Source organism: Nematolebias whitei, chromosome 14, assembly GCF_014905685.2.
Source record: "Nematolebias whitei isolate Nwh7 chromosome 14, NemWhi1, whole genome shotgun sequence".
Classification (NCBI taxonomy): domain Eukaryota; kingdom Metazoa; phylum Chordata; class Actinopteri; order Cyprinodontiformes; family Rivulidae; genus Nematolebias; species Nematolebias whitei.
The window spans coordinates 20,219,749-20,247,550 of record NC_056511.1 but is presented as its reverse complement, the minus strand read 5'-3'; the positions used below and the strand labels follow the sequence as shown (position 1 = coordinate 20,247,550).

The window sequence follows — 27,802 nt, the reverse complement described above, 5'->3', positions numbered from 1 at the left end:
ATATATAAATACTGAATATTAATCACATTTTCCACTGTACATGCTGTCATGCAATTATCAGGATTTGTAAAGTTTCAGAATATGGGACACCAGCAAATCCTAGAAGACTGAATAATTGTCAGTTGTAAGGGATGAATGGCAGAAATTTGTGATGTATGTGTGGGCTAAGGTTGATTTTTAAGATCAAAGATTATTGTCATAAATAAGTATATATATTCAATTCATGTAACCGAAATAAGCGTTTGATCTATTTTTGATACAGACCAACCGTATAGCCCGCATCTTGGCAGGTAGCAAGAAGAAGATCTGCACAAAGAAACCTCACTTTATGTCTGCCTGCGCACAACTGGTCATCGCCTTCCTACTTATTCTGCTGCAGCTTGGAATTATTGTGGCACTTCTTATCATAGAGCCACCAGAGGTATGCCGGTGTGTGTGTGTGTGTGTGTGTGTGTGTGTGTTTGTGTGTGTATGTGTGTGTGTGTGTGTGTGTTACAATGGGGAGGATGGTAATTTATGATTGTTTACACAATTGGTGTGATCTCTTTATTCTGACTTCTTAGGTGATCTTCGCTTATCCCAGTATCCGTGAGGTACATTTAATCTGCAACTTGACAACTATGGGAGTGGTGGCACCACTGGGCTACAATGGTCTGCTAATTCTCAGCTGCACCTTTTACGCCTTCAAGGTACTTCAACAAAATTGCAGTAACCTGTAATACAGTAGTTCAAGCCTGTTTTATTGAACATATATCTTTATTTTGCACTGCTTTAAGGATTTCATTCTTCTTTTTCTTCAACAGACTCGTAACGTACCGGCTAATTTTAATGAGGCAAAGTATATTGCCTTTACCATGTATACAACCTGCATAATCTGGCTGGCCTTTGTTCCAATTTACTTTGGTTCAAACTATAAGATCATAACCATGTGCTTTAGTGTCAGCCTCAGTGCCACGGTGGCTCTCTGCTGTATGTTTGTTCCCAAGGTAAGAACGAAAAATATGCAATAGTTAAAATTATCATTTGTGGAATCATACATTGTATCTACAAATATGCACCTGCATCATCTACGTATTGATTTAGACCAATAGTTACATGTTGCTCATTTTCATTGTCAGGTGTACATCATGCTTGCCAAGCCTGAGAAAAATGTGCGCAGCGCTTTCACCACTTCCACAGTTGTACGCATGCATGTAGGCGATGCCAAGAAAGCTGCAAAGACTGGGAAATCGTCCAGTAGCATGGCCAACTGGTTTCGACGGCGTGGCTCTGCACGGGACAACATAAGGTAAACTGAAGTTTGAAGAAGCTTGCAAGAGAAGACTGTTGACAAAAGATTAATGCAAACATCATCATGTCACCCCGTAGGATGGAGGATAAAATTTTTAAGCCTTAAACTTGATATTTAGTTTTTTGCTTTTATTCTTTGACGTGAGACTTTTCCATTGGGAACTGAATCTGCCAAACATTCAACTCGTAAAATAATTACTTTTAAGAGTAAAACATAGGTTTGGAGCTGTTGCGTATTAATTTTGTTTTTCATTACATAAGGTCATGTTCACCTTTTACTACAAGTGGTTATGTTGGGAAACAGTCATTTCCCAGACAAATAAGTCTCACAGAAATAAAAGCTGCTCTCAAAGTTTTGAAAGAGAAACAAAATTACACAATAAACACAATAAATCTCTACTGTAGGATGCTACATCATACCTGCCATCAAAAGCCCCCAAATATTTATCTTACATTTAGCATAAACTCAAAAGAGTGAGCTAACATGATGCCAATCTAATAGATTTCAATTATATTTGTTTTTAACCCGTACAATGTAACAAAACAGCATTATCTCTTTCACTCCCTCAGAATTGAAGAGCCACACAGATCTAAACGGACATTTACCGTAATTTCCAGACTATTGAGTGCGCCCAAATATAAGCCACACCCACTAAATAGAAAAATAATAATTTTGTACATATATAGTATAGGCCACACCTGTGTATAAGCTACGGGTGTCCACATTGTAACATGAGATATTTACATTTGCTTTTAATTAAATACGTACTGGTAACATACATAAATAGTACAGTATATATGTTTATTTCTGAACAGTGCCTATAACACGGCTATTAAAAAAATACAGTAGTCTATCATGAAGTGATTGATCGCAATCTTCACCTTTTTCCAGCACAAGCTTGTGCTGTCTTCCATCATGCAGCTGCCTTTCAAAATGGGGGGGGGGGGGGGGGAGAACAAAAAGGGGTCAAAATAAATAAATCCAGAAATTAGCCACAGCATTGTATAAGCTACAGTGTTCAAAGTGTGTGAAAAAAAAAAGCAATTTATAGTCCAGAAATTATGGTAAATTCTATGTTACCATAAACGTCATAGCAAAATGATTTGAAATCAAACATTGTCTGGCTAATATGGAGAACCACTTGGGCAGAGATTATACAATCCTTGAGGAGCAATAATAACAGAGGATACACAAGTTCAGCGAGAAGGACTAAATAGGGCAGACTACCAACTGGACACTTCCTGTTTGAATATGCTCTTGCTCTTCTTTTGCTTGTTAGGGGATGTGGATGTGTTAATGAAAGTCTCGTTGAACCATCTTTTAATTCCTGTACATATACTGAGGTGTTGAAACCACTGAAACAGGCAGTGAACGTGAAGCTAAGAAAAACTGCTCCCTAAGCTGAAAAAAGCCACCTCATTTGGGTTACATACACCCAAAGGAAACTCTCATCCTTGGAGGAATTCTCTTTCTAGGGAAGATTAAAGAACATGAAAGGAGACGTAATATTATGCATATAAGAAAAAGATAGAACAAAGAATAGCATAATTCCAATTGATTCAAAGGTATTAGAGTACTTAGGGTTCTTTCGTTTTCCTACATTAAAGTGTTTTTAATATGAATATGTGAAAATTATTATGATTGAACTAATTGTTTGAAAAAAGGGGCAGATATAATAAGATTTTTTCTTCTTGCTGTTGCCTTTCATTTTAAATCTCTTGTATTTTTTTGTATTGTTATGGAATTGTTTTGTATTTTTAAAATGAATAAACTTTATACCATAATATAGGACAACATAAAATGTATCTTAATGTCAACAAATCTGCCGTTTTTCTGCAGTTCCAATGGAAAGTCATGGGGACAGAATGAGCGCAGCTACAGGCCAAACCTGTGGAAGAGGATGTCCTTCCATGTGAAGAAAAAGGACCCTGTCGAGGTGAATCAGACAGCTATCATCAAGCCATTCTCTAAAGGAGGAGGAGCACCAGAAGACGATGTCAAAGAGCTGTATGAAGAGCCACAAATGTCTCAGTCTTACACCTACTCACCCTCTCAGTCACCTCTGCCAAACATCAGTTCACAAACATCAAAAGCAAAGGGTCTAAAGGAGAAAGAGGGTGGTGAAGAAGCACATGTTTTTCCCATGTATGTACCTGGGCACCCCTCTGCAGTCAGACAAAGAGGAGGAGACAGCAGCCAGGTTTCAGCTGTTGTAGACGGTGAGGCCATTAGCATCATCAGTGTGGGTGACATCGGCCAAACTCAGGGCACCACCATCATGGACCAAATCAGCAGCGTGGTCAATCGTTTCACTGCCAACATAAGTGAGCTGAACACTATGATGATGCCAGGAGGAGCCATCGTCAGCGCCCCCTCCACGACTGTGCTGCCTGCTGCTGCAGACACCTCCCTGTGTTCACCTCAGCATCTCAGCAAGCATGGCCCCTCCACGATCACCACGCACGCTGAGGTGACCTCGGTCTCCAGTTTCTGTGATAATAGACCGGCACCCACGATTTATGAACATCTGGCTGGGACATGTGTGAGTGGCAGACGAGCCAAGAATGCAGAGGAGCTGATGGCTCTGACACCTCCCTCCCCGTTTAGAGACTCATCTCTGAGCTCTGAGGGCAGCTCTCCTCCCTCCCTGTCTCTGGCTTCTGAGGCTGAATATAACCAACTGCTGCTCAGACACTACAGTCAGAGCTCATCTTCCCTTTAAACTTCCTTTTGTCTAAGTATTTAACCTTTAATTGAAATATTTAAGACAAACCTTTAGACATGGACTAAACCTTCTGATGCCTTTCTGCATGTGGATAGTTTGTATGTTTAAACAACTTTTGTAAAAATGATATATTTTAAATGGGACATGATTTTATTTTGAAAGGACATAGACACAAAAGCTACCAGGAGGATTTAATAAACAGTGGCCAAATTGCAAAGTAAAAGCTAAGTTATAGTAACTAGATTGCTTTTTAAATCAAGTGAAGAGTAAGTGACACACACAGCCATTTTATAGCCTTTCTAACCTTTATTTATACAGGTTAATCGCATTGAGCCTCCGGGACTCATTTACAAGAGAGACCTGATTTTAACAAAGAGTGATGACAACAGTGGATAACAAAGACAACAATAGACAATCATAAAAAGCATACAAATTGAGAAGAACAAATAAAAGACAATGGTATTATAAAACGAAACAAAAACAGCTAGATTGTAAGGCGATGTAGAAAACTAAAAACAGGAACATGTCTGCATTGGTTTTTGCCATGAACATAGCAGATGTTTAAAGCCACTTAGAGAGGTCAAGGTCGAGAGCTTCAGATCACGATATTCCAGGAAACAGGAACGGAGTAGGAGAAGGAGAAGACCCTTTAGCCTAGTTCAGTTCGCACTGAGGGAACACTGCATGTAATAACGTCCTGAGAGCACACGCTGTAGCTGCACTCACGCAGAGACATGTAGGAGGAGATGTATGAAGGCAACAAACCAAGTGATTTAAAGATGAAAATGTACCAGTGGGAGAGTCTGTGTGAAGTTAATGATGACCAGTTAACCAGTGAATACAGGGTGCAGTGATGGGTATGATAATCACAGCCAGTTATGAATCTTAGTGCACCATGACAGACAGCATCCAACATCTGCAGGGTGCTTGTTGGTGCATTCATGTAAATAATGTCACCGTAGTCAATGGAGGGAAGGAAATTCACAGTTACAAGGCATTTCCTAGCATTCAGAGTTAGACAGGATCTATTTCTGAAAAAGAAACCCAATTTAACTTTCAGTTTCTTTACCAAGTTTTACGCATGGAGCTTAAAAGAGAGATGCAAATCGACCAAGATACCCAAATATTTGTAGGAATTGACAAACTCAATGGGAGCACCATTCAAGGATAAAATCAAAGAAAGAACTGCTGGGACCGACTTCCTGTTTGAAAACAACATCCCTTTGGTTTTGTGAGTGTTTAGTACAAGTTTGAGATTGAACAATTGAGACTGGATGATGTCAAAAGCAGACTGCAAAAGCTGGAAAACCTTAGTAACTGTTTTCGCTTGACAATAAACAACTGTATCATCAGCATAGAAATGTAAGGATTCATCAGGGATGCTCTGATCTACATTATGTATGTTGATTGTAAAGAGGGTGTGTCCTAAGACTGAGCCTTGCGGTACACCATTCATACACAAATAATACTCTGCTGAAACAAAAATCACACTAACTTTAAAATCTAAACACAAGAAATGTTTTAAAAAGTTATAACTTGGAGGAAGTTTTTACAATTTTGTTTTGTTTTATTTGGTTTCCCCCCCACTGTCCAAAAACATGCCTGTTAGGTTGCACGTTAGGTCTGTGATCTCGATGAAATTTGCCTGGTTAAATAAAGGTTCTTAAATATTAAGGAATAAATAAATGTTTAGTTTTTCTTTCAATTACATTGAAATATTAAATGAAACTCAAACATGTCAGATCATAATCAAACTTAATACGGATTATTGTATCTTATGTGTTTTTTTCCATCTATTTATTGGCATAGAAAGGTCAGTTTTAATTTTTATTACTTCCTGTCATCATTCTTTATCTGATGTGATGTTTTGCTTTTGATACAACCCAAAATGTTCAAGTTGGACGGAGATCATGTCGAATTTAGGCAGTAAACAACTCCAATAGTAAATCTGACTAACTTTTCATCAGCTCGCCAAATTGTTGGCATGAGCTTTTGTGAGCTTTTGAATATTCTGTTGCTCAAGAAAAAAATGAGCAAGTACTGCAAAAGTGGCACATTTTATTTTATGTGGAGAGAGAAATCCTTTTATCCTGATGGAATACAAACTGCTTTCATTTCTGATGAATTTAAGGGACACTTTCATCAGGTACGTAATCCACCAAGAGCAACCAGGAAGTCTGCATCAGTTGTGACTTGGATGAACGTATAAAAACTTATCATTGGTAGACCAAAAAAGTAAAAAAACGTCCATCTCAGGGTGTGTAAAATGTGTTCCATGATGAGCGCTGTTATGTGGCAGCTTTGCATGATGTCAGCATTACCGTTAGTTTTTTATTTAACCATTGTAACATCAAACTTTTTTGATTGACAGATGCAGTAGCAAATGATATCAGTAGGCTAATGTTTCTTCCTGATGTTTCCTGTCTGTTTTATTTTATTTTATTTAAATATGTGCCCAAATTTTCCTGTGGTGGATTATTTTGATTTGTTTTGTTTTTTTTAAAGGTCACACTAAGAATCTAATTGCGAGCCTGTTTAAAATTACTTGACTTTTATCTGAGCATTTCATTTCACTGAGGATTCTGACTTGGTTTTGTCTCATAAAGACATTTTGGGCTCTTTGAGGATGTAGATGAACGACAGCGTTCACAAGTTTACATCATTTTGAATAATTTCAGCCAGTCTTCCTTGCATTGTACTGTAGCTACTGTATCTTGTGCTTATTTCTTTATTAGTATATTTTTAAAGTTTCGCTTTAGTATCTTTACTGTCTCTATACAAGCATGATTGTGTTCATACTCTAAATATACTATAAACATACACATGATTTATTTTGTTGCTAATTTTGAATGTAAATATTCCTAATAATTATCAGCATATTTGCATGTGTTTGCACCCAATCAAAGTTTCAGTTATCTTATGTTTTGTGCTTTAACTTGGTGATCTATACTTTTTTTCATCCTCGTTTTTAGTTTAAACCTTTTTCTCTGGTAGCTTGAATTCAACACATGGACTTTTTGCTGCACTGAAGAAACATTTAGTCTAGGGCTATTCAACTGGTGGCCCAGGGGCCAAATCAGGCCCACGGGTGAGCTCAGTCCGGCCCACCAATGGGTTCATTTTTAAATAAAACTAGATTTTAAACCATAAAACAAACTTACTAAATGACAATAACTGCTGGATGTCTGGTCCCTGAGCTCTTGGCTTTCAGTAATTATGGCACCCTGAGCAATTTAGTTGAATAGCCCTGGTTTCATCTTAAAGTAACTAATATTTCTACAGGTATTCTACTAGAAGTTGTTAATTTAAGGTGGAGCAATAGACATGTAGCTATTCTTTACTGTTATAATTCCTCTCATTATTCCAGAATTTTAAATGTAGATGAAAGGTCTTTTGGTGTATTAGAAGCAACAAAGCTAACTTTTTAAAATGTTAATTTAAATCAAAAACAAACAAAAATTATTTGTGCTTTGTTTTGATGGTAATAAATAAAAGCTGGTATTTTGGCCCATTTTTAGTCCGTGCTACTCAAGGAGCTTTTCTTAAAAGAATATGTGTCAAAATGACTGTGGATTAATTAATAAACATAATTCAAAATAAGGTTTCAGGGACACTCTTTGTTCAATTCTACAATCAAATACTATAACATTATATTTACAACTGTTCAGTGAAAATTCACCAATTCATCCCATTCACTGGATGGAGGGAAATGTTTGTTCATGTTATAGAGTATTAGGTTTTAATGAGCTCAGAGACTAAAATGATCAGTCAGTGGACAAATTTTGGTTTTATGTGATTGTTGATTCCTGTTTATAATGTTGGAAAATAACTGGAGGAAAACCAGTGGACAATGTATATTTTTATTTGACAAAGTAATCACATTCAAAGGTTATTCTTTAATTTGTATAGTTTTGTATGTGATTTTTAACAGCAATTATTTATTATCACTCATAAGACTTTCACACTGTGGAATAAAATAATCTAATATTTATTCATAAAAGTACATAACATAAAAGTTACAATGTAGTTCCAAACAGATATACTTTAATCTAAAAATTTCAGTAAAATCACCTTTGAATATTCTTTATTTTTCATTTGTAGATCTATAAATTGGTTATTGTACTTTGTAGTTTCAGGAATAGTGAATTGCTGAAATTCACAGTAAAGTAATCTTTAATGTAAAATAAAGACACAGGAAACTATGGGTTCAATGCAAGGAACCTTTTTACTGAACATAACAGAAAGTGTCCACTTACATGTGTACCTAAGCATTCTGGGAATAGTAGTCACACTACTAAGAGGGCTTGACTAATCTTAACCCCACCCACTTCATGACAAGTCATATCCAATTAAATAGCCAATTTGAAACATGACTAAATTACATTATTAAATAAATAACTTTTTCACGATAATCCAATTTTTTGAGTCACACCTGTGTGTACCTGAAGTCCTGCACCTTTATGACCTCTGCTCCTTGTAGCCTCACTGTTCCACCTGCCTCCTTCCCACTTCATGACAAGCCTTTTGAGTGCATACATGTTAATATGATATAGGTTGATTATTTTTTACAATTATTATTATGAAATCATGTGTCATGTTCATATGTTTGAACGTATTTTTCTCTACTTTGGAAGTACTCAACTTTAAGTGTCCCCACAAATCTGTATGGGCCAGAGTGAGAGTACTTTTATCAACTGAAGAGACCAGACAGTCTCGACACATGCCATGCACACCTTTGGATAAGTCCAGCTTGTCCTTGGCACCTGGTCTGTTGCCTGAAGTGTTTTTCCAGTCACTCAGTTGTTAGTTAGACGTGTTAGGTATTCTGTCTGTTTTTCCCGTCTCTCCTGATGTTTTAGCTGTCTTCGTTTACTCCAGAACAAAGAAAACAAGTTTTCTCAGCAACATTTTTGTTCAAGCTAAGTAGAAAGAAATGTTATTACAGATGATAAAACGTTTTTCACTGCAAGATTTTCTTTGGCCTCGAGGTAAGCCGGCTGAAGACTTCCTCATCAGCTGCCTTCTCACCAACTCATAGTCATAGTGACTTTAGGCTTTCTTGGGTGGTGCCCTGCATCCTGGCCTGGATTGTCATCTCCTTGTGGCAGATCCTGGTCTAATCAGCCAGCCCTCAGTAAAATGAGATACCTCTAGCCTGCACTGACATCAATGCAGTATTGAGTTTGCTTAAACATTTTACACGGATGCAGCGTCATAAATATCCTTTTCTTGTATTCAGTATTAATAAATAGCTTCATCTGGTGAAATTTATTAACACACATCTCATTCAAATTCCAAAAGTAAACTATTTTGCCAAATTTGGTCTCGTCATTGAGACACATCATGGCGGCAGACCGGTGAACTGTGTTCTGCTGGGCTCTCGTCAAAAACATGTCTTTATAATCATCCTTGCTACCTTCACACTGGATTTGCCTCTGAGATTGGGGTCGCTGCATGATTGACTCGACAGACTTGTGATATGGCCTCTAAGCGTAAAAAAAATAGAAGGCAGCGATGTCTTCGTCTGCGCGGCCTGTCGGCACAGCTGCAGCCTCAGGCCATTGTGATGGAGAAGCAGGTGGGTCTGCAGGTGTGTCGGCCCCACCTTTGCCTGGCTCTGAAGGGACAGACGAGTCGGCTATGAAGTCAGACATTCTCACTTCAATTAAGTCTGAAGTCACAACGATGATTAGGATGGAGATGAAGGTGGCTCTGACAGATGATTTTAATTTTATTAGGAGTGAATTGCAGGCATAACAAGCAGAAATTGCTAATTCCACAGCAGACCTGAGAGCGGCGTTTGACCAAATTAAACTAAGTGTTTCAGAGACTAAGAACGGACTGTCTTTATGCTCAGATGAGATAGAGGATCTGTGTGGGAAGGTGGTGGAATTAAAAAATGAAGTCCATGGGCTGAAGAAACAGCTTGACTTGGTGGGTCAAATGAAACATGACAATATTAGGATTATTGGAGTTCCTGAGTCAACGGACGTGTGCACCCCTACGGTGTTAGCGAAAATGCTAATCGAGGTGATGAGGCTGGGCAAGTTGCTGCTGATTGATCACGTGTACCAGACACTGGGCAGAAGAGGCTCGGACGGTGGATCAAGAGTTATCATAGCCAGGCTTCATTATCATCAAGACTATGTGGAGATATTACAACGAGCACACAGCAGTGGCTTGATCCACTTCAAAAAATCATCTATATTCATCACAGCAGATTACAGCCTGGGAGTCGCAAGGGCACGAGCAGTGTTCATGGAGGTGAAGTGATTCCTGCGGAATCTACCAGGTGACTGGTATGGACTTCTTCTTTATTTTATTTATTTACCCTTTATTTATACAGGTAGTCTCATTGAGTCACAAGAACTAATTTTCAAGAGAGAAATATTTTAGAGCAGATGATGGAGGTTAAGGGCCTTGATCAAGGGCCCAGAGTGGAGCAAATGAGGGCAGAGGCAGGTGTGGGCGTCCCACCTTTTCCACCCACATTTTAATGTTGTCAGTCTGGGGAGTTGAACTTGTGACTTTCCAATCACAGGCCCATCTTCTCTAACCTTCCTTAGATAGAGAACTTTAGTAATTGTTTTTTCTATGTACAAAGTATGTAAATGTTTCTGTAAAGTGCCCTGAGACAACTTTGTTGTGATTTGGCGCTATATAAATAAACTGAATTGAATTAACTTCTGTATCACCACATCCCCAAAGTGGTCTCTTTTTCCTGCACAGCTTCACGTCACACATGGAGGGACGGACAGGGCGTTTGTTGACTCTGTGGATGGAAAAGGTCAAGAGTGCGATTCTAGCAACAGGCGGCAATGTAAGGATGGCGCCATCTAGTGGGCCATCCTTGTCTGTACACCCTAGTGTGTCTCATTATTCTTGATTTGTTTCACCTTATCTGTTCCCAGCTGTTTGTAATCACATCCTGTCTTGTCTGTGTATTTAAGCCTGTCTGTGAGTCTTGTCCTTTCTCGTGTCATCAATGGGTCTACCCTGACTTGTTCTGCCAGTCTGATCCTGTCCTTGTCCCATCCTGTTTATGCTTGTGAGTTTGCTGCCACGTCAGCCTTTTGATTTATTGTTATTAAAGAATTCCTATATTGTTTTTAGTTGTTTTTTGGGGTTTTTTTTTTTTTTGAATGTCTAGAGGACCAGACATAATTTTTTTTAGATTATTAAAGAGTATTTATTTTTGTAAGTCCTTCAGTCGTGACTCTTGCCTGCAAAACTGGGTTCACTCCTGCCCTGTAAGAAACCCTGACTGGCAAAGATCAAAATAGATCAAAATAAACCATAGAACCGGTCTCCCTCAATCAACATTTTTTCTAAACTTGTGTTTGACTCAATACTTGGCTGTAAGTCCTTTGGTGGTGGTATGTACAACTTTTTATTTGTACTGGAGGGCAAGTGTATTGTTAATACTTTGAAATGATTTTCTTTATATTTTATTTTTATTTTTTGTATTGGAGGGCGATTTTACAGTGTTAACGCTCTGAATTGATTACTGTACACGTTTGATATTTACGGTAATATTTGCATATTTTGTTGTTTCTTTTTTATGTTTTTTTATTTTTTATTATTACTATTACTCATAAATTCAATGCAAGTATTATTTATAAAACTTCATACAAATAAGTTCATGCATATCCTGATGCATGCTCAATAATCCAGGTAGAAAAATCTAAAAAAGTTAAGTCAGGTCCTCTGAACGTCCAGAGGACCTGACTTAACTTTTTTAAGAAGTTCATGCATAGCCTACTTGGTGTCATATTTAATACAGAACAATGTGTTTGATGACTAGTTTTAATTGATGATCTGCTCAGAAGCCTGCTTTTTGTAACAGACTGCTTCATAACACACTGTAGTTGCATTTATATTTTGGTAGCATTGAAGTCGTAAATTAAAGATGAAGTAGCAAAAAAAGTCTCCCAGAAACTGCGCCTTCACTATCTGCACAACTTCAGTCACAAGCTTCCAAGAGAAACAAAGAGGGCGGGTCCGCAGCTCACCCAGAGGGAGACACATGGGATCACATTAGTCTCGAAACGCACGCAGCCTGTCATAGCGAGTAAAAAAATAATTGGATAAAACCGTCTTGGGAGCTCTGAAATCTACAAGGCTGGAATGACCAATCCCCTCTCCAACGGTATGCAGCCTCTCCGGAAGGAGCACTTGTACAAGGTGCTAGTTATTGGGGACCTGGGGGTCGGGAAGACCTCCATCATCCGGCGCTACGTCCATCAGACCTTCTCCTCTAACTACAGGGCAACGATTGGGGTCGACTTCGCCTTGAAAGTCTTGAACTGGGACTCAGAGACTGTCCGGCTCCAGCTGTGGGACATTGCAGGTGAATAAATTTATGTCAAATATCCATGATTTGTTTTAGAACTCATCCAGAGTGTCCAATAAAACTCAATTGGATGATGCACTGTTTCTAACTTTATAAAATACTGTAAGAACAAGGAGCAGATGAGCAGCACACTGTTTCCCAGTCTTTTCTTTTCTGTCTTTCTTTTTTCTTTAGTTACGATGTAGCATGTGATTCAGATTCACAGTTGTACTTCTGGCTGACAGAGTTTCACGAAACACATGATGTGTTTTCACGTCTTACCACTGCAATCAAGTCTTCCTTAATGTTGAAATAGTTAATTATTAAAATGAATGTCTCACAAACAGAGGTACACAGGCCGTCAAACTTTACAGTTCCTCTTGGTTTTGACATAGAGAACAACATTTTGTCCACCAAGCAAAGCTATAAAAAGATGCCTCTCATTAAGTAATATTTCTCAATCATATTTGTGCCAAAAACACTTCAGAGGCCTGTGATGATCAGATCAAGTATGCATACACATTCATTTGTAGACCAATGGAAAATTCACATTACACTGCAGAACACTGTCCCTGAGGGGACGTCCCATTGACAGCTAGCACATCATCCAGCAGCAAATTTCAATGTTCTGTGTATTACACCATTATGAATTCACAAACTCATGTATGTTCACTCAGACTACTGACAAACTGCAGGCTTATTTGGGTCTTATTACAAACACAAACAAGTTGCATTGACTGTTTTAGTGCAACGTGACAGTAAAACCTCTGGAATGTGTTACTTCGTGGAACTGCTGTCACAGCTGTCCGCAAACCCAATTACGACTGGATTAGTTGTTTTGCTGCAAAAAATGCAGGAAAACAATGAAAGTCTCTCATTATACTGATGCCTGGGTATGTTGATATAGTAACGAATGAGGCATCCTGTGCGTGTGTTCTTGCTCACCCCAGGTCAGGAACGTTTTGGGAACATGACACGAGTGTATTACCGTGAAGCCATGGGAGCTTTCATTGTGTTTGATGTAACACGACCTACGACATTCGAGGCCGTCATTAAGTGGAAGGAAGACCTGGATTCTAAAGTAATGCTGGCTGATGGACAGAGCATTGCAACAGTGCTGCTGGTTAACAAGTGTGATCAGGGCAGAGAGCTGACCAACAATGGCATCAAAATGGACCAGTTCTGCAAAGAACATGGCTTCGTTGGTTGGTTTGAGACTTCAGCTAAGGTGAGACTTCAGTGCATTTCTGGTTTTTTTTGTATGTGTCATTTTTAATGCATTTTTTTTTTCATTTTGGAAGATGAGAAGATCAATATTACCATTATACATAGAAGAATATTAATTTCACACAAAGTCTGCATTAACTTAACTTTCCACATAAGGTTAGTGAACCTATATGATTCAAAACGCCACTCCTCATGCATAAAGCTTGAAACCTGGTAAGATGAATTCTCTTCACTGCAGTTCATACAAGAGTCGACTTGCCAATTACTGAGATTCAAAAGGGGGTAAAAATGGTTTTGATTTGAGAAATTGACCAGTTTCATTTAAATGTATCATGTCCATTTCTGGAACAATGCCATGGTTAAACTCTCAGCTGACCAGTTTTATTAACATTTTATGTTTAGTTTAAAAAGATTTAAATTTGTCTATGCTGTCAAGATTTTCTTTCCATCCATCCATTATTTAGATCCACTTCTTTCTTTTCGGGTCGCAAGGGTCACTGGTGCCCATATCCAGCAGTCATTGTGTGAAAGGCGGGGATACCCTGGGGGACAATTTAGAGTTACCAATCAGCCTAACATGCATGTTCGGAGAAAACCCACGCATGCACAGAGAGAACATGCAAACTCCACCCAGAAAGGCCCCCGGACCGGGATTTGAGCCGGGGCGACCTGCTCGCTGAGAGGCAGCAGCTCTACCAACTGCACCACCGTGCTGCCCTGATTTCCAAATGCCATGCAAAATTTACTTTCATCTGAAAAGAGGACATTGGACCACTGAGTAACAGTCCAGTTAGATGCACCTGTAGATATGCAGAAAGTACTAAGAGGGTTTTTATAGCTTTAACAGAGGGCTAAGTTTGGAAATGTATGTTTGATAGTTTATGTGGATGTTAAGGCAGGCTGTGTGTGTACCCGCAGCACAGCTTGAGTTGTCTGCATGAACTATATCCCACAAGCTTTGCTCCATTCTACTCCTTCTACCTCAGCCAGTAGAGCACTGATTTCTCTATTACCACTTTCACCAATTAATTTATTTACTTGGTACTGCTGTTGGGCTTTTTCATGTGATTTATTTCATTATGGTGTGTTTCCTTACATTAACAATGGTTTAACAGTGGAAACAAAGAGCTCATTCAGAACAGTTTCCTAAACAAATGTGCAACAGGGTTTTTATTTTTTATCAGCCACTCTGTAGGCCGGGCTGTGCTAGGTCAGTAGTCAGTGCTGTGGTCTTATAATCCCAAGGCTACAAATTTAAGTCCAGGTTGCATCAGGAAGGGCAAAACCATTACCAAATATTTCAGTCAAGTTTGTTTGCTGTGGCGACCTCTGCAGCCAAAAGAACATTAGCAGCTCTGTAGGTCTTGATAGTGTGTAGTTGACATACCTGGTGACAATAGTTTCTACCTCAGGTCCCTTCAGTCATTGATAAATATCCCCATGAAGCCAAGTAGAATTGCATATGTCTTTATAGAAAATGTCTTTATAAAACTGAAGAAACAGGCCTGGCCCTAAAGGCCTGTATAACCTGGAGCTCAACTTTGGAACAAAAGTTTTTCAACAGTATACTTATGCAAATATTTCATATATAAACTTTTAATGCATACTGTCAATATTTTTTAAGTTTTTTTCATATAGATGATTTACTGAAATATTAACTTAATATTTCTTAAGTTTAGCGGAAGAGAAGGGATGGATTCCTTATAGTAAAAGAATCATACTAAAACAAAATATTCCATATGTTTTCCTCATGATATACATGGATCTTGTTAAAAACTTAAAAAGACGTAAATACAGATTTTCAATATTAACTGTATTTCTTGACCCACTTGATGTTCTGTTTTACTTTGATAGCTGAATGAATACATGTTACAGTCTGATTTAAACACCCTGTAGGACTTGGATCCACTTGTAAAGTCTGCCAGCGTTGTTTTCATTGACCCATTTTCTTCTGGCACGGATGTGTTGGAGCAGCGTATGTGTGCTGCCATTTTTATTTTGTTTTTGGTTGGGGGGCGGCATCCGAACTCAACATTCCGAAAGGTCAAAGTTTAACATGAGCATGTTTAGCCAAAGGCAGTGAGATCTTTAATTTACGAACAGATGTACTCACCATTTCCTTTGATAGCAGTGTTTACAGTGTTTAAACTAGCATTCCTTCAAAAAATGCATGTCAGTTTTAAATACAAATCTAGGAACAGGAACTTCACTTGCTGTGTAGCATCTAATGACAGCAAGGTAATTAAAACTCTATTATGTATTTAGTTAGTACTTACTTTACCCGAGGCTCAATGGGAATAACCTGTATAAATAAAGGTTGAATGAATATATGATTATTGTTTAACTTTCTCCTTTAGGACAATCTGAACATAAACGAAGCTGCAAACTTCCTGGTCAAGCACATCATGGCCACCGAGAGCAATATCCTAAAATCTGTGGTGCCTGACACCATCTCACCACAAATCTACTCCAACAATCAGATGAGCTGCTCTGCCTGCTTCAAATAATGAAAGAAAAGAAGGATGGTGGGAGTTGAAGGAGTAGAGGCCCAGCAGAACTGAGAGGGACCGCAAAGCCTTTCATGGAAATGCATTCAGTGCAGTTGGACCTCTTTGGTTTTAACCAGAGTTGAACATTTGGTTAGAGAGCTGGTTTGTTACCACCTTGAGCTCAAAGGTTGCACATTTTTTTAATGAAAGTACATTTGAGTTTTGGTAACTCTTTGTATTGTGATAGTGAAGTTTTCTGGTCAGTAACATTGAATGAAAACAGAAAGTTTTAACATGCATCTTCAGTATTTTTATACTTGCATGAATTTTCATGATTTCTTTGTGAACATTTAAAACCCACTAAACCTTTTTTTGAAACAAAACAGGCATGCTTTTTTAATACATGTACTCTTCTGCACATGCCAAAGAGAGCATTGTAGATCAGTCTTGGTAAAGCAAAGGAATAGCTAACTATGACTACTCTGCATGATCTTAAAAAAACAACAACATTTAACTAATTTGTAATGTACTTTTCAAATGTATGATGTGATTTTGCAGTGTGAACTTCAAAATCCAACTGTGTAAAAATGTTTTAAATATGAAAGAAAAAAATCTATTTTGGGTGGTTTGCAATAACCTTTCATGAAATTGACATCTACTTAGCAGATTAAAAATGAGAATGCATGTGACAATTTTAAACCACTGCATGGAGTTTTATATATCTTGTAGTCATATTCTGAACACTCCAGTGTTCATCTGCCAAAACCTTAGTATCCATGGTAACAGGAGTCATTTTACGGGTAAGCTTTAACATCTATGTGAAGCTATTTCTTGTTGTTCCAAGCTAAAGCTGCTTTGTGTTCTTTCTAAAACTCAGCTACCTGTTGTTTTGCTAGGTTTCCTCTCAATAGTATTGTATGTGAAAGTGTATTTTTGTGTGTAACACTCAACCTCTGTTCCTCACATACATACGCCTTATTTATTATAAGTTGTTCTAACCTTATCGTAATACCTTTTCAGTCTGTAAAGGTACTATATACCAAAGCAGACTAAAAGAGTGTGTACATGTATACTTATGTTTACTAGCCTACAGAATATTATGTTGTTTCTTCAAGTTTGCACATTGTTAAAAAGCCTATTAAAGCAGTTCTGTGATATCCTTGTTGGTTATTTTACATCATGTGCATGTCAGTTTTAAGGAATGCGGTCTCTGCAGGACAGTTGCACAGCATGGAGGTGTGTGACTGATGCATCATGTGATATCAGAGCTGTGTCACACTATATAAAGTTCAGGATATCACTTTGCGAGGAAGTATTTCATTTTGTGTTCCCATTCAAACAACAAGAAAAGCCTGTGAGAGTGCTTAAGGGTTGTCCCTGAATATTAGTTAGTGTGAGGTAGTCAAGCAAGAAAACCAATTAAAACACAATTGATCTTGCATTTTCTGATTTTGGAACTCAGCCCTAAATCAGTTATGGCACTGGTAATATTTTCATGTAATTTAACATGAAAATAAATGTTTTTACTTTGGATCTTCACACAAATCACAAAGAGTCAATGAATCAGTCACCACATTTCATTAGTTCAGACTGAGAAATAAGTGTGTTTGTGTGGGTCTGTTTAGGATGATTCAGGACTTGCAGGTTCTCATTAGTTGGGCATATGACGGGATTGTATTCAGCACAAGGACTCGGATTTAGTTATCTGCTTTTGGCTCTGGTAAAAACATTCTGTGACCCTGCCAGTCTGTGCATATGAGGCATGCAAAGGTATAAATGAGCTAAAAAAGGGTTAGTCATTTAGCAAAATGCTTATAGCTCCCATTTTGCTTAATGTATTTTTCACCGTACACGTCGCACCGCCGTATAAGTTGCATCAGTCCAAATATGTCTACCAAAGTAGAAAAAACATAAATATGTCGCTTCGCTGTATAAGTCGCATCTATTATGCGTCACCACTGATGCGTTGCATTTGTTACACGTCACCACTGGCAACCCAGAAATGTGGGCCGGTGTGCCAAAAATCGATTGGCTGCCAAATGGCGGTCACAGGAGTGTGTACAGGAGGTCTTTAACATGAATTTAACAAGATTGACACTTAAAAACAATTATTTGTTTGCTTGAAATTATAGCAAAGGTGAGTCTCAGTCTAACTTTTCCTTAATAAATGCACCTTGACGTTCAAATCAGCTGTATTTCAAAAGCTGATTCCCGGAAGCGGGAGTGCACAGAGGGACGATTCACTGTGCATTTCTTCAAAATTTAACAAGATAACCACCTAAAAACAATTATATGTTTGCTTGAAATTATAGCAAAGTTGTGTCTCAGTTGAACTTTTCCTTAATAAATGCACTTTAACTGTCAAATCAGCTGCATTTCAAATGTATTCAATGCCTCTGTGCTCTGGGAGAATCAGAATCAGAATAAGCTTTATTATCATTGCCCCGAGATACAACAAGAACATGTACGTAAAGTCATTCGAAAGATGGACGGAGTGCACGAAGCTGCTGCTATAAGCGCGGCCTTCTTATCTTTATTCAGAATAATACTTTTAGATAGGAAAGAGGGAAGAGCCATGAGGATAGATAGTGCTATTTCAAAAAATATCTTTCGCATCTTCTCATATCAGGACACAATTTGAAACATCAAAAAACCTCTACCAGCAAGCACATTTAAGAACATGATTATATGCATTTGACGTCAAGGTGTTGAGATTAATCCATGAGCATTAGATTAAGCTTTTATTCCTGGTTACCCATGACCTAGGAGAAATTTGATAGTCCGCCCATCTCCGAGGCCAACAGGGAGTCAGATTCAGATAAGCTTTGATTGTTGATTTTATTCAGGCAGACGGAATTTTTTCATCAGCCTTGAGTCCTTCTGGAACTTTCTGGTTTGAAAGGGCCTGATTATGGGATTCCATTCCACTGATCCATGTTATGCGCCTCCTTCAAGGTTGCTCCCACCACGTTGGCGAGTCCCAGAATCCGCAGGTGGCCTGCAATTCTTATAAATCGCCTCCACCTTACAGTTTAGCTCGTAAATCAGTTGATTTTGTGTACTCACAGCATGAACCAAATCTTCACACAGACTCAGAAGCTTTGTCATGGCCGAAACTGCTGCCGATGTCTTCTTCAAAAGTCGATAAAACAGAGCCCCGCCATTGCCAAAAAGCAGAGTCCCTGCTATCATAAATCCAAATATGTAAATGTCTTCAGCGTCCTCCTGAGACAGAACTTGAGAGGCACATCAACTGCCACACTCCCCATGGGTCCATGACATACCCCACAGCATGGGTCTCAACTGGACAAGCAGGTTCTCCCGGACCCTGTCGTTTTGTTGAAAAAATGTTGTAGATTGCATTGAAAGTCCAGGTCACCAGATCCACAATCTTAATTTATGTTTGGGAGAAGTGTACCAGGTACTTCAGACACACAGAAAGTGAAGCTGGAGGAAGGAAAAACGGGGGAGGAAAAGCAGAAGCAGCCACCTCGAGTGGGAGCCAGACAGAAAAAAGCACGCAGAGGAAGGAAATCAGGAAGGAGGAACATTGCGCATTTCTTCAAAATTTAACAAGATGCACCTAAAACAATTATTTGTTTGCTCGACTTTATAGCAAAGTTGTGTCTCAGTTGAAGTTTTACTTAATAAATGCACTTGAATGGTCAAATTAGCTGCATTTCGCCGGGGCAGATCAGCAAAATGAAGCTGATTTGACCTTTGCCTAAAGCATGATCCCGGAGCTGGACAAAGGTGGCAGACTTTGGCAAGCATGCTATACTACTTGAGTGCCATCTAGTGGCTGAAAATGATACTGTTCAATATTTTCAATGTCAGAATGAATGAAAATGGTCATATCTCAGTCAAAAATTTGGTTATAAATATGGGGGGGGGACATAAATAAGTTGCTTCAGCGTATAAGTCACAGGGTATGCAAATTAGGCAAAAAGGTGTGACTTATATGCTGGAAAATACGGTAGTTAAATGGGAATCCAATGGGCATGGGCATGAATTTCCATTTTTGTTGCTTCATCTGACCAGATGGGCAAGCCCGGTACAATTCCCAGCTGCATCACTTATGGTGCACTGGCCTCAAATGGGGACCACTTTGGTGCAACAAATAAATGGTGAAATAGGTGTCCTGCAAGCATAAAGCATAAACCTGATGCGAATCCTTGCAAATAGTTACCATTAAGCTAATGTGAAACCAACAGACAACCCCAAAATCAGCCTACTTTTGTTGTCTGACATTTATCGGGCAGAAACTAATGACTTCATAAATTAAGAATATCAGTGGACTAAAAGGAAAATTTGTCATTTAACATTTCAAATGATTAAAATGTTAGAATGGGCATTAAATAAGATAAGGTAGAAATTTGTTGAACTTTGAAATGCGGTTTTGGATAAATAACATTTCAAAAATGTTGGTTCATTAGCTTGTTAACAGCAGGCACAGATTTAAATATGTATTACTAGGATTATGAGCACAGTATATCCTGTCACTGTGCTTCTGCCAGAGAACCACCTACTGCAAGCCCTCACAAAAACAGGAAGGAGCAGAATTTGAGTGTAACAAGCAGCGTTATAAAAAAAAGAGGATCTGAATATTTGTCATAACAGAACCGAAATAATGGCAAGGATGGTCACACAGTCAACTATTTTTTTTTAAATCACACAGATAAAGAATAAATACTTTCTATTATGTCTGACAATACACAACCACAAGGAAATCAACTGATTTTATGTAGGATGTTACATATTTCATGGAAAAGTGCTCAGAAAAAGAATGAAATGAGATGAACTGATATACTGGTTTTCTCCCTTTTCTTTGAGAGATCCTTGTTTTAACGTCAGGAAACATGTTCATGTGGAGCCATCTGTTGTAAAGTTAAACTAACTGCATTTTATTAACAGCAAATAAATCTAACAATATTAGTCTCAAGGATTTACAGTCATATATGGTGTAAGACTCTCTCACTGAATGCCTTAAAAATACTTACAAAGGAACACCTTGTTGGCTTGTAGGGCATCATATGTCAACACGAAGGCGAGTGCAGCCACTCAAGAAAAACTGGATTTTAAACTCAGTCACATGCTTCCTCATGCCAAAGACCTCTCTTATCAGGGTGACTTTTTCATCGTGGGAAGAAAAGATTCACAGTGCCCAATGAGTTTATATCGTCTGGTTGACCTTTGAGCCCTCTGATCTCTCTTTACTGAGCAGGACATAATTAGGGTGTGAGAATGGCCAGCTTTTATAGATTAGAAACACGCTCTAAAAAGAAATGCTTCAAGAAAGAGTGAGAGAGGAGAGGAAATAAAAAGAAAATGGAAGTTCAAAACTTAAACACAACTTCAGAGTAAACTTGAAAGACACAAAAACTCTGGAGGAAGTTGAATAGCTAAATTAAATCCTGAATCCAGTTTAAAGGATAAATCCTTGGAAGACATTTTAGTAATCACTCATCTTGAGCACTGACTCATATTATTTACATCTGATTATGGTTCAAAGTGGTTCTGTTCAACCATGATGTCATCACTTCTGGAGGCCACAAACGTTGAGTAATTTCATAATTGTTTGTTTGGGTCAATGTTTATGAGCGTTCCTCTTTTTGTTTTTCTTTTGTCTTTTAATTTTTGTTCATTTCTGACCAAGACATTCTGCATAAACATTGGGAGGAAAGAATAGAACTGGAGGAGAAAACCATTTGTGGTGTAGTATAATAAAGTATTTTTAGGGATATAGTATGTGGGTGATGCATTTTTATGGAGTAGTTTATAGTGTACAGTACTACTTTGAAGTTTAGTTGTTAGTGAGTACAGGATACTCATCACTCAACCACTAGAGGGTGACAAGTATAGTTACAATCAAGTACTAAAAGTTTATGTACTGTCATTTTCTCATAAGAATAAAAACTCAAACTACGGTGTATTTATATATATATATATATATATATATATATATATATATATATATATATATATATGTGTGTAAACAATGAAGGTTTGAGCCTGTTCACAACAACATCATTCATATGAAATACAAAAACTTTGTGATCTTATGGGATGACTTTTACAAGTGAAAATAATCATGTACAAAGTTGACAGCAAATGTTGATCGCATAAATCATAGGACAGGTTATAAAGCTATGATTGGAATGCCTGAAGCATACAGAAATAAATTTCAGGAGCAGGGAGCAACAAAACAGAAATGTAAGTCTGTTCAACATAATCAGTGAGTTCTGCATACATTTACATGTACCTAGGCAGTTGAAACAGAAACAGAAATCTTCAAAACGACACAAAAAGGGAAGACTTTTTCCCTGAAATCTTGGCAAAAAGCTAATCTTTTGGAGTCTTTTTCACATTTTAGAAACTGGAATGAAGGTAGATTTATGAGGTCGGTTTAGGTGAGTCATAGCTTCGAAAGATTTGTGTTCTTAAAAAAAGAGCTCTGTCATTTTGGTTAGCTGAAGCACAAAAACCACAATGACAACCAGAAAACTGAGAGTCAAACAGTCCGTAAGGTAAACATGGCACACAATGTCAAGTCTTTTCATTAAGCTGTGTAGTTTTGGTGCTAAATGTATACATGGATTAAAACAAAACCACCACTGTCTGCACAACAATGTATTCCCCTTTTTATGCCTGAGCTGTATCAAACACTATACCAAGCCTAATAAAAGTATATGGTTGTAAAGTTTTTGGTAATCCTGAGGTAACATTTACAAACAAAAAGTAGATTTACCTTTGATTGATTATTAAAGTTCACAAAAATCTTAAGGCAAGGAGTCAACTATTATCTGCATGCACACTGAGTTGTTTTTCTCTTCAATCAATTAATCAGGTGAAAAACAATTACTGCAGAAACCTGTTAGAAAATTATTTTAGGCAAAAAAAATAAAACGATTGCTTTGCCATGATAAATAAATTATTGTATTTGCATTTTTTTTTTCTGAGTCAAGAAAAATGCAAGTTGGAAAAAATGAATGAAGAATTTGTTATTTACAGTAATCTTGTAAATGCATTGTCTCCGTACAATAACAAGTATTATACTCAGGCACACTTGGGCTGGAACAAATCTTAAAGTACTTGTACACTGAATGATAAAGAGCACAGCACAGTTTTTAGTCAATACAACCTCAAGCAGCTTGAGTTCGGCTGCAGAACTACAGTGCATATTGTCCTGTCATTGTGTCTTTGTTTGAACCAGATGGATCTGCTTTGGAGGTGACAAGACCTGCAGAACATGGCAAGAGAGATGGATGAAGTGGGAATCCATGTTGGGACAGAAGTGCATCTAAGTGGGGGAAGAAAGAGGTCAGAGGGCAGTCTGAGGAGATGTATTTGGTTAACACCTGCAGCTGATCTGGTTGCAGATTTGCTTCTCTGCAGACCCGCTGACACAAGGTGCTGACACTGTGGCAAGTTTTCGACTTCATCTGACTCAGCTGGTTCTTCTCCATGATCAAGTTCTCCTTTTCAGTTTTCTGTAACAAACCCAGTGGGATTAGTGCAAGCATTAAAAAGAAGAAAAATCTTTGCTCAGATGAAACAATGCAAAAGTACTTACGAGCTTGTTGATTTCACACTGCAGGTCAAATATGCAGTCTAGTTTTCTCTTGCGGCAGCGTTGAGCCGCCAGGCGGTTTTTGCTGCGCCGCCTCATGTCGTGGACAAAATCGAGCTGTTCTCGTGTAAAGGCATGCTGCTTCAGTAGATGCTGGAAGTCATTTCGACTCAGATTCACTATCCAGTTCACTGGGTACGGCAACTGCACCTGAAGAAATTAGCAGCAGGAAATGAAGGTTATGCGAACAGCATGAGAGGGAAAGCAACTGCATAAAGACTTGGCGAGTTTCACTGGTCTAATGTCAAGATCTTAGTAATGTGGTTTAATACACACCCACCTCCTTTATGAATGCAAATTATGTGTGATATTTGCTTTTTTTGCATGAATATTTGTGCAGTTCACAATGTCATTTAAATTATTCTAAGGAGATAATTTATTAAAACAAAATTCAGTAACTATCTAAATGATCTGAATTGAAACTGAATTGTGTATAAGTATCCTGTGAATGTATGGAAATTTGTGAACCGCCAAAAGTTAACTTTTTCCCAACAAGCTGGCAATTATTAACTTTAAGAAAGTGCAAATGTGCAGCAGGAAAGGTCCTCTCACCAGTTTAATTGTGCGACATAAATCTGTAAAAGGTTGTAACTCGCTGAGTTAAATTAAATTAAATGGGTTTCTTACCTATAAAATGACCTTAGCTCTGCCCTTTATCTGCTGTTTTGCACTAATCCAACAGAACACAAACTTGGATAAAACACAATAGATTTCTGAGGCTGTGCTTTGAGCCATCATAACTAACTCAACAAGCTGAGCTGTGAATTTTGACTGAATTGGACTCTGAACCACTGAGCAGACATATCTCCACCAGGTGAATATTTAACTTTGGCAAATTTACTTTACATGAATGCAGATTCTCATTTGTCTGATAAAATGTGTCTATGTAACTCTTACTTAAAAGAAACATATTGAGATAGTGGATGTGTAAGTGCCTTTTTGAAGATTGTCTTTTTTCTGTTTATTAATTGAAGATTGTAGAGCTAACAAAACAAAACAAACAAAAAAGATTTACTTCATAGTTGATGTTCTCACCTGTCTGGCTCTTTCTCTTGTGATGAACTCACAGTCCCCCTCTGTTTCTGTCTCCGAGTCTCCATCCTCCCCTGAGTTCAAAGATGACACACCTGACTGAGAACCCACTTCACACTCAGACATCCCCGCTGCCATTAACGAGCAGCTCCCTTGCTCCGTATCCAGGAAAAAGGGGCAGCTGTTTTTTGTGGAACGGAAGTTGTCCAGAAGGTTTGGATACTCTAAAGATGGGCTCTGCTCCCATTCACCAACAGTATCAGTGGAACATTGCACCTCAAGGTCCTGGAAGTTGTGCCAAGAAGTGTTTCTTTCTCTGAGTTTTTCAGCGATAATGGCTACTCTTTCCATGTTGCCTGTTTGGCTTCCATTTCCTCCATCTTGGCAGACACTATGTGTCTTTTCCCCTTCAGCTCCTAATGGCTCCTTTTGATTATCAGAACCTGGATCTGCTGCACCAGAGTTTCTTGCTTCCTGGGTTTCTGTAATGTTGACAATCGTCTCATTCCCCAGTGACCTATAGATAGTATGGCCATCACTGAAGTTGCTCAAAGGGCAACATGGTGATAATACCTCTAATGGATTCTCAGCCAACTTTGGGTTTGGTTCTAAGGCAACTATATTGACACTAAGAGTATCTGAAGAGCTTATTCCAGAGGTTTGCTCCATCATCTTTTTAACATTGTTCTCTGATGCGTATTCATTCATTTTTTCCCCTCTTTCAAGTGTGTTTTTCATATCACTATCAGCACCCCATGTGGCGCCATAAGTCTCCGATGGTATTGAATGAACCTCAGTTTCTTGTGCTTCTCTGGCATCTTCTTTTATCGTTTTGTCAGACTTTGAATTTCCAAAGACTGCCACTTTGATTTTACACTGTGCGCTGCTGGGACACGGAAAGCAAGAGACGAAGCAGCCATCTTCAATCACCGTCTTCACCGGACCAGTTGGACTTTTCTCAGTGATGAGTTCCTTCTGGCAGGCTTGCTGGAACTTGCGATACTTTGGACACTGTTGGAAAATACCATCTATGTCTTCAACTGCTGTCCCAAGAGACTTTGCATTTTTAAGAGTTCCTGTTTTCTTGCTCACTGATTTGCTGCAGTCCCTAGTCACGTCCTGCCGAGATGATGAGTCAGCAACTGGTTTTACTTCTTTGTCATTCAACAGCACTTCTTCAGGGACTGTGCCTCCATTTTCCACGGATAATCGCCTCTTGCATGTCTTTTTACAACAGGTCTTTCTCACAAAAGGACAAGAGTCTTTGTTACTGGAAAAGAACCTTGGTAGGAGGAAGTCAAAACATGCCTCGTCTAGGTCTCTAAAGCCAAGAATGGAGGCCGAGTTTTGGATTTCTAACACGTCTTCTTTCCCAAAATGTAGCTTAGAGGTGTAGGCAAATTTCAGCAAGGGCTCAAAGCCAACAACTGTCACCTGTTAAAAATGACAAACGAGACACATGAGCACTTTTTTAAATCATGTTCTTTGGCTCACGGTGACTATATTCATTATATTAAGTGTTCAGAATGTTTAATTTAGTTAGTTGTGTGAATTATGGGAGTTTACAAGCAGATGGTTGACCAGTAACATAAAAACACCACTTGTCTCAGCACTTGTTGCTCAGGAAATTAACTTTGTACCGGTAGTTACTGTTCTCACTTCATTTTCCAACACAAGAGTGGTTGTGAGGAAGCAAAGCTTGTGCATAGCTACTCTCCATCGTGAGGCAACGTCTCACCTCTTCTGGCAGGGTGATGATTGCACTGTGCTGCGTGAGGGAAGAGGTCCTTTGGGCAAAGTACTCGCTGCAGGAGGCGAGGACTGAGCGGTGGGCTCGGAAACTCTGGGTCTCCACCACCACGGTAACATCGCACAGCGAGTCTCGGCATCGCTGCTCGTCCAGCCACTGCAGCACATGAGAGGAATGTACTGTGGACTCGAACGTAAACACAGACGACCTCGGGGCAGACATCTGAGCCATCTATGCGCACACAAAAACATTCACACCCACCTGTTAAACAACCCCTTTCTGTCACAAATAATACAAATATACTTTTAGCTTATAAAACAAAAATGTTCCTACCTTACAAAGCTGACTTTGCTCACGTCTCCTTGAGTGTCAAGGAAAGTTCCTGCTGCCTTTGGACATAGATGTTGCTTAATGGAATGCTGTCCAACCGGGCTGTTTCTCAGAAAGTCTTATCTCAACTAAGCTACAAACTAAAAATTGAGCTTGACTCAGTCATATGGCCTGCGAGTGCATCTGAGAGGGGAGGGCAGGCATTCAGAGAGACTGTGTATGTGTTGTAACAACCATGGGTGTAACAAAGCAGCGCTGACTCATGCACTCTGACTGAGAAAGGATGAGTAAGCAGTTTTTTTTACAATCCTGTCCAATCCCACCCTTGGATCTGTCTGGTAAACTAACAGGCTTTTTCCAGGGAAATCCCTTCTACACACATTAGAAGGAATTAAGGTAAAGGCGGGGGCTTTAAAGTGTGTGTTTAAGCATAATGTTGGCTCTTGTTTATGTCTTTAATTTTGAGTAGTCAGTATTTATCTGGGCAAATAGAGATTTTGGAGAACGTGTAAAAAGGTCAACATTTTGCATTGACATGTTGCAGGAAGTTGTGTTATTGTGCAGTTTAAAATGTATCATTAGTCGTGTTGCTTAAATTCCCAAAGTTACGTCAACTGTGTTATAGCTTATGACGTTTGATTCATAAAAAGAACGACAAATGCCACTTTATGTAAAATAAATGTGGCACAAAGATATGCTTCCATTAAAAGTAAAGCAGGTTTAACAGAATAAGCTGGAAAAAAAAAAGCATTACTAAATTAAGTTGCCTGAGTCACATGATTTGGAAGAAGGAAGCTGGTCAAACTGGCCAATCAGGTGATGGTTTCATAATTCCAGAATGAACTAAAATGGATGTTAAAAAAAAACCATTATCTATTTCCTTTTTCTGTGTAAGGCCAACAGAGACCTCAACCAAACAGTGTTGACTCAGAGAAATGAAACTAAGGAAGTGATGCGGTTACAATAAAATGCCATTTTATTATTAGAAGAGGACAA

General features: G+C 38.5%; 3 protein-coding genes across 3 annotated transcripts in view; 2 read left to right on the top strand and 1 right to left on the bottom strand.

The window, feature by feature from the left end:
* The window catches only part of grm5a (glutamate receptor, metabotropic 5a), a 42,290-nt gene extending 38,277 nt beyond the window's left edge, over positions 1–4,013 (top strand). Inside the window, exons 14-18 of the mRNA XM_037687374.1 lie at positions 263–421; positions 564–689; positions 804–986; positions 1,119–1,288; positions 3,131–4,013. Of these exons, the coding sequence (XP_037543302.1) occupies positions 263–421; positions 564–689; positions 804–986; positions 1,119–1,288; positions 3,131–4,013 (1,521 nt within the window). The remainder of the gene's footprint in view (positions 1–262; positions 422–563; positions 690–803; positions 987–1,118; positions 1,289–3,130) is intronic.
* Positions 4,014–12,088: 8,075 nt separating this feature from the next.
* Positions 12,089–16,082, top strand: rab38b (RAB38b, member of RAS oncogene family). Its single transcript, XM_037687373.1, has 3 exons — positions 12,089–12,366; positions 13,299–13,576; positions 15,933–16,082. Exons 1-3 carry the CDS (start codon positions 12,144–12,146, stop codon positions 16,080–16,082), a joined length of 651 nt encoding a protein of 216 aa, XP_037543301.1. The 5' UTR covers positions 12,089–12,143.
* Positions 16,083–23,233: 7,151 nt separating this feature from the next.
* bach1b (BTB and CNC homology 1, basic leucine zipper transcription factor 1 b) lies at positions 23,234–26,841 on the bottom strand. Its single transcript, XM_037688309.1, has 5 exons — positions 26,810–26,841; positions 26,465–26,707; positions 24,730–26,160; positions 23,638–23,844; positions 23,234–23,554 (listed from the first exon to the last, which is right to left on the bottom strand). Exons 2-5 carry the CDS (start codon positions 26,705–26,707, stop codon positions 23,234–23,236), a joined length of 2,202 nt encoding a protein of 733 aa, XP_037544237.1. The 5' UTR covers positions 26,810–26,841.
* Between the last annotated feature and the right edge of the window lie 961 nt (positions 26,842–27,802).